Genomic DNA, 13,079 nt, shown 5'->3' with positions numbered 1-13,079 from the left:
CTCCCAGCGGCTCGGCTGTTCCTGGAGGCAGCTGAGTGGCCATGCACCCTGTCCTCTCAGCCTGCGCTGCAGTCCCCTCGCTCGTCAGTGGGTTGCGGCTCCAGCAACTGCCCGCGGCTCTGAGGACGTTTGAGCCGCGCTCTGCCGGGTGGTGGATCTGGCCGCGTCGGAACTTAGTGGAAGGGCTTGTCTGCGTTCTTTCGAGTCGCTTGTTTCTTCCGGATCTTTCGAAGTACGCACGATTGTGGGCAGTACTGCGCCCGTCGTTTTGTAGTATGGTTTCACGAAAGGAAGAAGAAAAAGTGTGTGTGCCTGTGTGTGTGTGGGTGTGGGTGTGGGTGTGTGTGTCCTTTTAAAGAAACTGTTACCTGACAGAAAGCCAGACCATATTTTTGTCTTTTGTACCAGATAGTTTATTCCTTTGTCAAGTACGTTTTCAGACCCGCAGGACACTGTCTATACTACAAGCCCCTTTCCCCTTCTGTCTTTAAGTCCTTGATATTTGACTTCAACTTCCGCTAAGACTTCTCTCCCAAAGAATAGCGCTAGCGCTTCTATTTGTTAACTTTGGTTGGTCTCTTTTCACTCGAATCTTCTGAGACCTTACCTTGATATTTAACGCAGTCAACCGCCTCTTTGAAAGAGGGTGGGGATTGGTACCTTTTTTAGAGGGTTATTTTCATATTGGAAGAACTTCGTAAACTTAACTATGGAAATATTAGGAATCACAGTATGTCTTCTACACTAAAGTGTAAGCTTCTTGAAAAAGCATCAGTCATATAGATAAAAAAATTTTGGTAAATGAGTTTTTATTCAGAATTGATACTTTAAATTCTATACACCATACAGAGGTAGAATTATTCATAACTGCCCTGCTCTATTTTACTCTGTTTACATTCAATGTTTTATCTCCATTTGGTGTCGCAGTATTATCCTCAACTCAGTGTGATGAAACCATTGAACTTTTATGGGACCTTCAAGATTACGTGGTGCCCCTTTATCTTACATGTAAGGGACTGACAGAGAAGCGAAGTAACTTCCCCAGCTAGTTAGAGGGACAAAGTGGAACCATGGATTCTCACAGCCCTCAGTCCTTTGCTGTACCACCACCCCCAGTCTCACTCCTTGCTCTCTCCAAATTATTCATCATTATAATTCCCTGTTTGTCCTCATAGTAGCATCATACTCTTGGTTTCTGCATCTTTGGACTCAAGCCTTTGAGCACTCTCCATCATCTTTGTCACCATCCCCACCCAACCTTGGTTGCAGTCTCTTTTATCTAAAGCGCTCAATTTCTGTTCATTCCATCTAAAGCTTGTACTGTTGTTACAGGCCTTCTGTTGCCACTACCACACTTTCCTCTGTTATTCCTAACCGAAATCACCCAGTATAATTTACGGCAACTCAAAAGTTGAGAAATAATTACAGGGAACTATAACATCCTCACGTTCTGAGCATCTTTGTTGTCTCAAATTAAATGCTTCCAGGCTGTTCTTCCTCCCATCTGTACTGCATGTGATGACATACTGAACTTATTAAAATTTCCTTGTACCACAGCCATCCTCAGGATCCCAAACAGTTTTCCATTTCCTTTAACAACAAGTCTAAAGTAAAATCTCTCCATTGACTAGGCCCTCTATATAATTAATTTTATTTCCCTCCAGTGCTGTACACCATTCCTCTGCCCCATCAGGCCAGCATCATTGCCTTGCTTCTCTTTTCCTGCCATTGGCAATCACGTCCTTCTTGGAAAAGCTCCGTTTGCCATCCATTAGACCAGCCTTTTTCTATCTTTTTACCCTGGAAGAACCATTGGAGTAATTTTTATGTCTCAGAAAACCCTACATAATATAAATATATATGTAATATAAACATATACATATACATATATATATATATATCTCCATCCTAGTACGTTAACATGATCAGCAGCTTATAGACACGTAGACATGGTAGTCCAATAATAATTGTCAATGCTCTTTTTTTCAATTGTAGTAAAATACACATAAACTGTACCACATTAATCATTTTGAAGTGTATAGTTCAGTGGTTCACATTGTGTAACTTGGTGCTCTTTTGAGTAGAGAATGGTGTTTTTCTATGAATCTGTTTATTTTTGTCCAACTTACTAGCCTACTCTGTGTAGTTTCCCCCCCTCTCACAAAGGATCTCAATTCTTTTTTTAAATTTTTTTATTGAAGTAGAGTTGCTGTACAATATTATATAAGTTACAGGTGTACAATATAGTTATTCATAATTTTTAAAGGTTACACTCCATTTATAGTTATTTTAAAATAGGATATCAATTCTGATGCAAATTAAGTGGGAGAGGAAACTTCAATTTTTCATTTATTTATTAGATTGCAAAAATTGATTTTAATGGATATTAATCTTTTTATAGGCCTATATGTGCATAGAAGTGCTATTTTTGAAACTAAAGAGAATGTGAAATGTTTGTTTGTCTTTTGCTACGTATATGGTCAATGCTGAGTTGATCTTGAGACTCACATACACAAATCTCATTTTCAGCTGAAATAAGATTATTTCAGTCACTGTTTTTAAGCTCAAAGAAAAAGCTTGCTCACACAGGTAAGAAGTTGGAAAGTACAGTAAAATGTTTATTTCGTACGAATGGCAGGATACTCTTTCACAAAAATCCAGAACTTGTAGAAAGGCAAATCAGTTAAGTTTCATCTTACGTTTATAATCATAATCTTACAAACTCTCCCTCTTCTCTCAAAGTCAGGTGCACAGGTTGAGGAGCAGATTCAGAGAAAGGAACCCTCATTCAGTCATTTACTTGTGTTAAGGGGAGGGAAAATACGGTTCAGTTTTGTTCTGCAATTCCCTCAGGTGGTTTGGTCTTAACTTGAGACTTCCTCACTCTAAAGTGCAAGCAACAGTAGAAACATTTCAAGATTTTTTTTTGCCGTATGATTTTTCCAGAGTTTCAGTTTCCATTTAAAACCAAGAATCTTGTCACTTGAAATCAAGATATTTTCTCCAGACCCTAGTATTCCCACAGTTCACTTTCCAGCTGAAGCATCCTGTTAAGAACCAAAATCAATATTAGTTTCTCTTACTGTATAACAAATTACCCCAAAACTTAATGGCTCAATGTAATAAACATTATCTTGAATAATCTCCATAAGTCAGAAATTCAGGAGCAGCTTAGCTAGGTGGTCTGGCTCTGGGTCTCATGACGTAGCAGTCATGATGTTGACTGGGGCTGCAGTCATCTGAAGGCACGACTGGGAGTGGAGGATCAATCTCTGAGGTGCCCTCAGTTCCTTACCATGTGGGCTTCTTTACAGAGCGCTTAAGCATTCTCATGACATGGCAGCTGTCTTCCCCCAGAACAAATGATCTCTTAAGTCATAAGATTTTATGCATGTGGCAGATTTATGTGGTCTTTGTCCAGGTTTTTACACAGTTTTTTAAATGTTCTCAGGTAAATTGGTCTTTGATAAGGTTAATCATTTTTGTATCATTATCCAGAATTTTTTTCATTTCAGTTCCAAAAGTTTCTGACACCAGCAACTCTCCTGGAGGAAAGAAGGGTGTTGTGAATTCATTAGAATTTTCTCTTTTATGAAAGTGAACCATCTCAGGGAACAATGCTCAAATCATTGACAGGGCACCGTCAGTCAGTTGCCAACACATTTCTTCCAAGATGTACCTTTTGTTTCCAATATGAAGACAAAACAGTAAATGTATCTTGGCCTTTGCTTGTTTGGGGCAGCATTTTATAGCAGAAAAATTTTCTCAAATTTCACCACAATTTACATCTTACAAGTGCTATCATATGACATTTGTTGTTGAAATCTGTTGATCCATCAGTCTGGATAAAAGGTTGTTTTTTGGTTTATTATACAAAGTCTCTTTAGCATCATGTGATGTCATCAATTACATCAATTTATCAAACTTTGAGAGTGAAACCTTTTTAGTTTCTCATATAATGTCTTATCCTGACATTTTGCTCTCTCTAAATTTATATACTAAAATTGTGAGGTTCTTCCCAACTGTGGGCTTTTTTTCCTTTTTTAGTCAAAAAGTTCTGCCACTTGATAACTGCCTTTCTAAAAGGTGACTTTTTTTAAACAAGTTTTTTACTCTGGGATTCCAAAGGCCATTTGAAATTATTTGCTCTCTTACTGTGATTTGAGTGTCTTTTCAATTTTTCTGGAGCCATCGCTACACTTATAAGTTGTGATTCTTTATTACTTTCAGAATTACCTAGGCCTAGAATTCTCTTTCATCTCCCACTTTGTCTTCAAAAATCACCACATTGAACTCTAAGTCATGTTTGTAAAACAGGTGTTAATAAAGTGTAAAACAATCAAACTAAACAAGGAAATCAGAAAAGAAAAATGAAATCCTTATAACAACAATTCACTATTAACATACAGGCTCTATCCATGCATTACATTTGATTGATACGTCTCTTAAGTCTCTTTTATTCTTTATCAGTTTTCTCTCCTTATTTTCTTTCATGGCATCTACTTGTTGTAGAAACTGAGTTTTTTATCTTGTAGAATTTCCCATCTTCTTGGTCGTATAAACCATGTTTCTCTGTCCTCTGTGTTTCCTGGAAACTGGTAGTTGCCTGGTAGTGAGATCTGGAGAATCGATTATGTTCAGGTTCAATTTTTTTTTTCCAAGAACACTTCTTACAGCATCACACGAGGAGGCACATGACATCTGGTTGTTTCTCTTTTGGTGTTGTTAAGATTGCTCAGTGGGATCAGTATATCACCCTGATCCATCTGTGAGAAAGTTCCCTGCCAGCTTTTCACCTGATGGCTTTAGCAGCTATCAGTGATCCTCATCTAGATTCATCTATTCATGAGGGATTGCAAAATGGTGATATGCTAATTTTATCATTCTTTAGCAATTATTAGCTGAAATAAAGAACTTTTCTTCATTTTTTAATATTTATTTTTACTTAAATCCTTTGTTATCATTGTCCTTTTTAATGCTTAAATTGTTTCATCTTTGGCTGTGAGGAACCCTTCAAGTTTGGGCTTATGTCTGTTAATACCACTTACTAGCCTCTGATAGCTTCCTTGCTCTCTGACACCAGATGTCTCTATCTAACATATCTTATACATTTCCTGCCCCAGCCCTTTCTTTAGGGAGCCCTTGTTCCTTTTAGTAGGAAAGGATATGTAAAGAACACAATCTGGCACTAAGGGGTGGTCATTGCTTCTGGATTATCACGACTTCTATGCCTTATCATTGGACAGAGATAGGAGATATCTTTAGTACATATTTTTAGAAAGAAAGAAAAAGAAAACATGGTTTGTACTGATATGTCCAAAGTTAAGACTAAAGGGTTTTTGCTTCTTTTGAATTTAAACATGTGCCTCTCCTCCCCTGAAATTATGACATTAACGTAATTACTTATTTACTTGAGCCTATATACGTATGTATGTGTGTGTGCATAAAAAGTTGTCAAGTGTTAATGTTGTTATTAACAGACTGCTGAATCCTATTTAAGATTTTGTTTGTATCAGTTTGCTGATATTTTGTTTAGGATTTTTGCACCTATAGTCATAAATGAGGTTGGTCTTCCCTTTTATTGTGCCGTACATACTGGTTGTGTAGCTTCTGACTACAGAGCACTGTGTGGATGATTGTGTAGGAGAAGGTGGGGTGGGATGTGAGGCCTTGGGAGATTGCCTATAACTTGCTTTTTAAGTGCAGAGATACCCTGAACCCCATGAAGTTGTACCTGGAATGGTTCTCTGCTTCTCCTGCCCCAGTGTTCACTCCAGGGGAACTAGGTTAGAACATGCACTGCAGAGAGCCTTTTGTAGGCTTTATCCTGGAGCAAATGCTGAAGTAAGTTTCCTGAAGAATGGGGTACTGGCTCAACTGTTTTGCCCTTTATTTAATTGATTACCTAGTCTATCACTTCTCACAGATTCCACTGTCTTTACTTTGTGGTCTCCCTTATTCTGGATACAATTGTTGTCACTTACATCCGTTTTAACATTTCAAAACCTCCTTTAAGTTTTGCAGTTGATCTCTTCCTCTCTGTTTTATGTCTTCCAGTAAATCTTCACTGTTTGTATCCTGTTGATGGACTCTTCATTTTTCAATGGTGCAATGGAATTATTTTTATATTTATTTTTACTGAGATGTTGGAAGGGAAGAGATGTAAACTACATAGAATGTCTGTCATTGTGAGCCATTTATTACATTTTCTATTTGTTAATTGCTGACAAATAGGAAAAGTCATTTTCTTATGTTGATTGTGTATCCAGTCGCTTTAATAAACTTTGACTTTAGGTCTAATAGTTTTCAATTAATTTTATCTAAGTAGACAGTCATTTCATCTACAAATAATGGCAATTTTGTCTCTTCTACTCCAATATTTATAAATTTTTTCATGTTTATTCCCTCCAATAACAGCAATATTGAAATATTGCATCCTTGCTTTTATTCCCAATTCTAATGGGTTTGGCTCTAGTGTTTCACCAGTGTATATGGTGTTTACTGTTGGTTTCTACCCTTTATCAGGTTAATGATATTTGTTCTTTTCCTAGATTGCTCACTTTTTTTAAAATTAAGAATTGGTGTTAAACTCATATCAAATACCTTTTCCATATCTTGTGATATAATTATACAGACTCTCTTATTTAATCTATTATTTTAATTAAAGATTTTAATATACTGAATTACTCTGATATCCTAATGTTGAACACCCCCGTATTTCTGAAATGGTCCCCACTTGGTCATGGTATGTTATTCTTTTACTATATTGTGGTTTATGGTATATGGTTTGCTAACATTTTATTTAGGGTCCTTGCATGTATATTAATAATTAAGAGTAGCTTATAGATTTCTTTCAGAGGCTTGTCTTATCCAGTTTTGGATAAGTATATTAGAGTATTGCTAATAAGTTGGAGAGCTTTTAATCTTTTTTCATGTTCTGGAAAAGTTTAAATAACAGAAGAATGATCTTTCCTAAAAGAGTTGGTAAAACTTAGTATCTTTGGGGGTTTAAAATCTTTAACTTTTCCATGTCTTCTTAGCTATTAATTTATTTGAATTTTCTATCTCTTCCTGAGTCAATTCCAATAATTCTATTTTTCCTGGAAATTTTCTTCCAGATCTTCAGATTATTTGATAAATTGCACATGATTTTATCACTTAAGGTTCTAAGTGACAAGCCACCAAACCAACTCTGGCTAACTTTAGTAAAAGAAAATTCACTTGGAAGATAATAGGATGTTTACAGTACTGACAGGTGACTAAGCACCTAGGCTTAAGAACCAAAGATACTTAACAAGGCCAAAAGGAATCAAAAGAAGCTTATTTTATAGCTGAAGCAGTCTAACCAGTATGCTGCTGCTGCTTCTGCTGCCTCAATAAATAATTCACAACTGTTCCTTTGTTCTCTTATCACTTAACTCAAGACTCCAACACCAGAGAGAGAGAGAGAGAGAGAGAGAGAGAGAGAGACTCTTTGATCAGTCCCTGGGCTATAAAAAGGAATGGAAAGAGGCTGGATATGGATTTCTCAACTTCCATTTGGAAAGCAGGTGCCTGGAATTACTCTCCCACCAAAACAACTCATAATAGAAGAAAGATAATTCCACACAGAAAATTGGGAACCTATTATGAAGGATAATGGATGTTGGCAGCCCCCTAAAAATGTCCACTGAAATAGCTTTCCTCTAAAATTGTTTTACTCTCTCTTTTTAAAAATTATTTCTCAAAATGACTCGTGTTATTTATCAAGTCTACTACTTTTTTAGTTTTTGGTTTATTTACTATTGCTTATGTCTTTATTAGTTCCTTTCTATCATTTTGATTCTTTTTGATATTTTTTTAATGGTATCCTGAGTTGCATGCTTAGTTCATTTTTTTCAGTGCTTTTTTTGTTATAAAATTTTTAACATAACTTGGATATATAAATGTCTTTTTGTTTTCTTCTTTCTAAGCTTAGAAATTTCACCCCCTACCTAAGGTTTAATATTTGTTTCAATAAAATTTCTTTTAGAGACAAGAACCTTGATTCTAGTTTTAGCAGTATTATAAACTATATCAATAAGAATTTGGTCAGGAAAACCAAAACCACTATAAGTATTTTAAGCAGAAAAGAATATTGGAAACAGTTTGCATTCATGTGGGATGAACAACAGTATACATTTAGAATTTTTTCATAGGTCTTATGTCCCAACTTCTGCCATAATAAAGTCTGAAGAAATCTGGGTATCATCTGGACTTCTTATAAAACATTACATTGTTTTATTACATTAATGGCATTACCTTAATCAGAGCAGATAAGCAAGAGGTGGCTAACATACTGAATGCCTTGATTAGACACACATGCTCCAGAGGTGATAAATCCTGGCACATGCGTCAAATTTTAGGAAAACAGCGCTCAGAAACCTTCCAGAACATCTTCTCTAAATTAAAAGATAAATTATTTTGTACTTCATTTCACAAAGAAGGAAGCACAAAATTTAGTGAGCCTTTTTGGGGATATTCCCTTTGGGGAATATTTGACTTCTGGGCAAATATTTCACACTGAAGAATAGTTCATTGGCTACCAGAGCAGGAAAGAGTTCTGCAGTAATCCAGAAGACCCTGCAGTGTTGGAGGTATCAGTGGTGGGAGAAAACATTGCAGAGTGTTTGAGGAAGACTCGGTGGGAGAACTACAATACGGGACCCTGGGGTTCTGGAGCAAGGCCATGCCATCTGTAGCAGAGAATTATATTCTTTTTGAGAAACAACCTGGGCACTACTGAACCCTGGTAAATGTGGAACAACCGAACATGACGCTGTGTCACCTTGTGGCAGAGATGCCTGTTATGAGCTGGGTCCTAACAGACCCATGAAGTACAAAGCTGAGGAGGCCTAGCAAAAACGTAAGATGAAAATGTTACATCTGGAACCAAATACAAACAACAAAAAGGGCACAAGCAAAATACATGAGCAGGTGGCCCCAATTCCCCCCTTTCCCCCAAATCCAAACCATTGCACCTGTGTTCCTCCCTCAGCTCACACCTGTGGCTCTGTGGGGACTCTGGTAATGACCAGCTAAAGGAGGAGGGAAAAGTTTGGGTTTGGTTCACAGATGGGCTCAGCATGTAGGTACAGCCTGAAAATAGCAGCTGCATTACAGCCATACTTAGTAATGGTTCTGAAAGACAGTGGTGAAAGAAAGTCATCCCCATGGGCAGAGCTTCAGGTGGCACACCTGGCTCTCCACTTTGTGTGGAAAAATAAGTGGCCTAAGGTTAGACTATATATGGAATCACAGTTTCTAGAAGGGGAGAAACATGTGGATGTACATATAGGAGTAGGGCTGAAGTGTAGAAATCTTTGTATCACATGTTAACGCCCACCAGAGAACATCCACCAGAGAAAAGTAATAAATAATCAACAAAATGACTCAGCCAATTGATAATCAGCCAATCTCAGTCATCAACCACCTCAGTACTAGCACAATGGGCACAAGAATAAAGTGGCCATGGTGGCAGAGATGGAAGATACCCATGAGGCCAATAGCATGGACCCTGAAGGTTTCTTTAGCTACTGCCATCAACAAATGTCCAATCTGACAGCAACAGAGACCAATGCTGAGCCCCCAAGATGGCAAAACTCATCAAGGATACCAGCTAGCTACTTGCTGGCAAATTGACACATTCGGTTCTTTCAATCTTAAAAGGGCCAGTGGTACATTCTCACAGGCATAGACATAAATTGTGGATAAGGATGTACCTTTTCTGTCTGCAGGGCCTCAGGATCATGAGCCAAAGGATTACAGAGTATTTAATCCTCCAACAGGGGATCCCGTATAACATCCTGCCAGACAAGGGAACCCACTTTACAGCAAAGGAGATGTGAGCGTGGGCCTATGACCATGCAATCCACTGGTCATATCACATACTATACCACTGTGCAGCTGGCAGCCTTGTGGAGCATTGGAGTAGCCTGCTGAATGCCAAGCTGAGGTGCTACTTAAAGGCAATACTCTGAGAGGACTGGGTGCTATCCTCCGGGAAGCAGTATATGCATTGAATCAAAGGACCTTCATATAGCTTTGTATCCCCAACAGAGAGAAGACACAGGTCTGGGAGCCAAGGAGCAGAAGCAGGAATAACCACACTTACCATCGCTTCTGATGACCACCTGGAGGCTGTGTGCTCTTGTCTCCACACTTTGTACTCTGAGGTCTGTTCCTCACAGGAAGCGCACCTTTGTCCTTCGGCACAACAGGAATCCCACTGAATGATAAGGTGAGCCTTCTGCCTGGTGCACACTGAGCTGCTTGTGTCTGGGGACCAGCAGGAAAGAGGGGGCGTCACCATCTTGACAGGAGTAACTGACCCTGATCCTTCAGAGGAAGTTAGGCTGCTATTATACAATGAGGGTAGGGAGAAATGTGTATGGAACCATATGAGCTGCTCAGGTGTCTCTTGTGACAGTAAAGGGATAGAAACGGCAACAATGGTCTGAGAAGTGAATGGTAATCAGGGGCTGGATAACTCCTGGAAGAGGCTGTGGGTCATCCCACCAGGTAAGCCACTGAGGTCAGCAGAGGTGGAAACTCAGGGTGAAGGGAATCTAGAATGGATAGGAAGGAGGCGGGGGGTGAGTATCAACTGCAGCCCCAAGGTCAACTGCAAGGGCAGGGGCTACAGTTCCCTCCCCTCCTCCTCTCCGCAACCTCCCTCTCCTAAATAATCTCTCAGGAAGAAAGGTCCACTGCAGTTTTGAAGGAGCCACCCTTGAAGCATAGATGGAAAGTAGATCTAAAAGGTGCAAATCGTAGACTCTGAAAAACAGGGAGATGAGTTTCCCAGATCCGCCTTCAAGGAAGGTCTGGCTGCCTGGCCGTGAAGTGTGTGGTCAGCTGACACTTCCTTCTGACAGCAACTAACTGTCAGATCCTTCAAGGTCTGCCTCAGCAACAGAGACCTGCCTCACCTAAGGGCAAGCATTTCCTGGGCAGCCCTCACCAGGTGACTGAGCAAGGCAGGCAGGATCTAGCCATTTCTGCATGACCCAGGGCCACTGTGACTGGCCACTGTTGCTCCAGAGGCCCCCATGAGCTGGGCAAGGCTTTGTCAAACCTGCATTGCAGTCTGATTTTCTGCTCATTCCTGCTTCTCCTCCCTTCCTTTCCCAGGAGCTGATTCCTGATAAGTATCTCACACCCCATACTCTGTCTCACATCTGCTTCAGGAGAATCCAAACTGTTGACAGCATTTCTGCTTAGAGAAAATAATTTGATCGCAGAACAACTTGTGAATGAAAGGAAGCGTTTTGGTGAGGATTTTTAATGTATTCAGCATAACCTTCAATATGATGGACTTTTACTTCTTACCATTTACTAGTTTTTGTCCTTAAAGAAAAATATATAATTCTATTTTACCAAAACATAAGAAATTTCTTCTAGTGATTTCTGTCTTCTCTAGAAAACAGAACGAGGCATTGTTCAGTATCAAGGTGGGGCATCAGTTTCCTCTCCAGGAAACACAGTCCCTCAGCTATTTACTGAGGCCCTTTTTGGTTTCAGTTACGGTAAAACTCTGGAATTTTGCCAAAATCTACATGAGTTCAAAAGTACAAAACTCTTTAGGAGGCTTGCTCTTTTTAAATATTTTTTCAGAGGTTAAAAATTAAATTTCAAAAGAATATCTGGGGTGCAGAAGAGTCCACAGCAGAGATACAGACCCTGATTGTCTCCAACATGAAGTTTGCTCATGCTGTTCTGTTACTTTTGTGCTTCTGCTTAAGTTTTTGTGAGGTAAGTAATTCAATATTTATGCAAACTATTTTAAGTAGATATTTCAAATACTATAAAAATACAGAAAACATCTTAAGGATACTATTTTGACTTAAGGATTACATAGTTCCGTTGCCAACAATGACAGTATCTAGTCAGTAACAAAGATTTTATGTTAACATCTTGATGAAAGAGCTTTAAGAAATTGCTTTTTTCATGTGCTATTCTCTGTGCATAGAAATTGAACTGAATGAGAATTTTACAAATATAGATCTATATTTACAGTAATTATTAAATCAGTAAACATTTATCAAGCTACCTCTATCTATGTGCAAGGTAGAGTGCTGGGCAAATGGCAAGACTGATCTCTTCCTTCAGTAACCGTTTGGTACAGTTGTAGAAAGACGATACAAGTATGCCAATGAGGAAATAAGCAAAATTTAAATAATATATGAAAACACAAGAGAAGGAACTTTTAAAAGACATATATATTTAATTGCCAAAAAATGGTACAAATACTATCTGCCAAGGGGCATTAATGAGAGGAAAAATCCCTTCCTGCTAGGAGATCAGGGAGAGTTTATGGGTCAAATAGGATTTGAGCTAGGCCTATAATTCTGGATTAGATTTGATCAGTGGAGAGAAAGAGGAAGTGAGTTTTCAGCCTGAAAAAGCAGCAAGTGTTATGGCAGAAAGATAGCACAGCACTGGGCTCTTCCAGATGAATAAACCCGTTTGATCAGAGTAGAGGCTTTGTAGGCAACTCAAGGAGTTAAAACCGAAATGACAGATTGTAGTCAGTCTGAAAGCTGGTCTATTAAAGTTAGAAATGTTTAAGACATTTTAGACACTTATTGATGATTGCCTGCTTTTGTGATCAAAGAGTTTTGAAACAATTCCAAAATTTGTTTTAATGCCTGTTTATAGCAGCAAATATTTAAAGAAAACTACCTAAGAAATCAGAATTATATACTTTGTTTCTTGTAACTTCTAAAATCTATATGCAATGTGTATAGTACAGAACAAATGGAAGTAAAGTAAGTGCTTGTTGATTAAAATCGATTAAATTATTGTAGTCCATAAATGAACTATCATGTAGCCATTAAAATTGTGCTTTTATATTTATTGAAATAAAAAAACCCTCACTAAAAATCTTATTTTTGTTAAAGAGAAAAATACACACACACACACACACACACACACACACAGAAATACACACATATAACTGCTTATATAAATGGCAATTTAAAAGTTCATGAGGAATGTATATCAAATAAATAACAGTTGGTATCTCTGAGTAATGGGATTGCTGGTGATTTTTATTTTAT

General features: G+C 38.2%; 1 protein-coding gene across 2 annotated transcripts in view; it reads left to right on the top strand.

Moving 5' to 3' along the window:
* The first annotated feature begins 41 nt into the window (after window positions 1–41).
* Window positions 42–13,079, top strand: part of CFI (complement factor I) — a 48,607-nt gene continuing 35,569 nt past the window's right edge. The window contains exons 1-4 of one of the 2 annotated variants that reach the window (XM_057546913.1): window positions 42–232; window positions 10,078–10,258; window positions 11,152–11,291; window positions 11,635–11,772. In XM_057546913.1, the coding sequence (XP_057402896.1) occupies window positions 11,274–11,291; window positions 11,635–11,772 (156 nt within the window). In that variant the 5' untranslated portion in view covers window positions 42–232; window positions 10,078–10,258; window positions 11,152–11,273. The remainder of the gene's footprint in view (window positions 233–10,077; window positions 10,259–11,151; window positions 11,292–11,634; window positions 11,773–13,079) is intronic. The other variant, XM_007191025.3, reaches the window with a different exon arrangement.

Source organism: Balaenoptera acutorostrata, chromosome 5 (genome assembly GCF_949987535.1).
Source record: "Balaenoptera acutorostrata chromosome 5, mBalAcu1.1, whole genome shotgun sequence".
Taxonomy (NCBI): Eukaryota; Metazoa; Chordata; class Mammalia; order Artiodactyla; family Balaenopteridae; genus Balaenoptera; species Balaenoptera acutorostrata.
The sequence above is the reverse complement of the archived record's forward strand: the minus strand, read 5'-3'. Positions and strand labels throughout refer to the sequence as shown.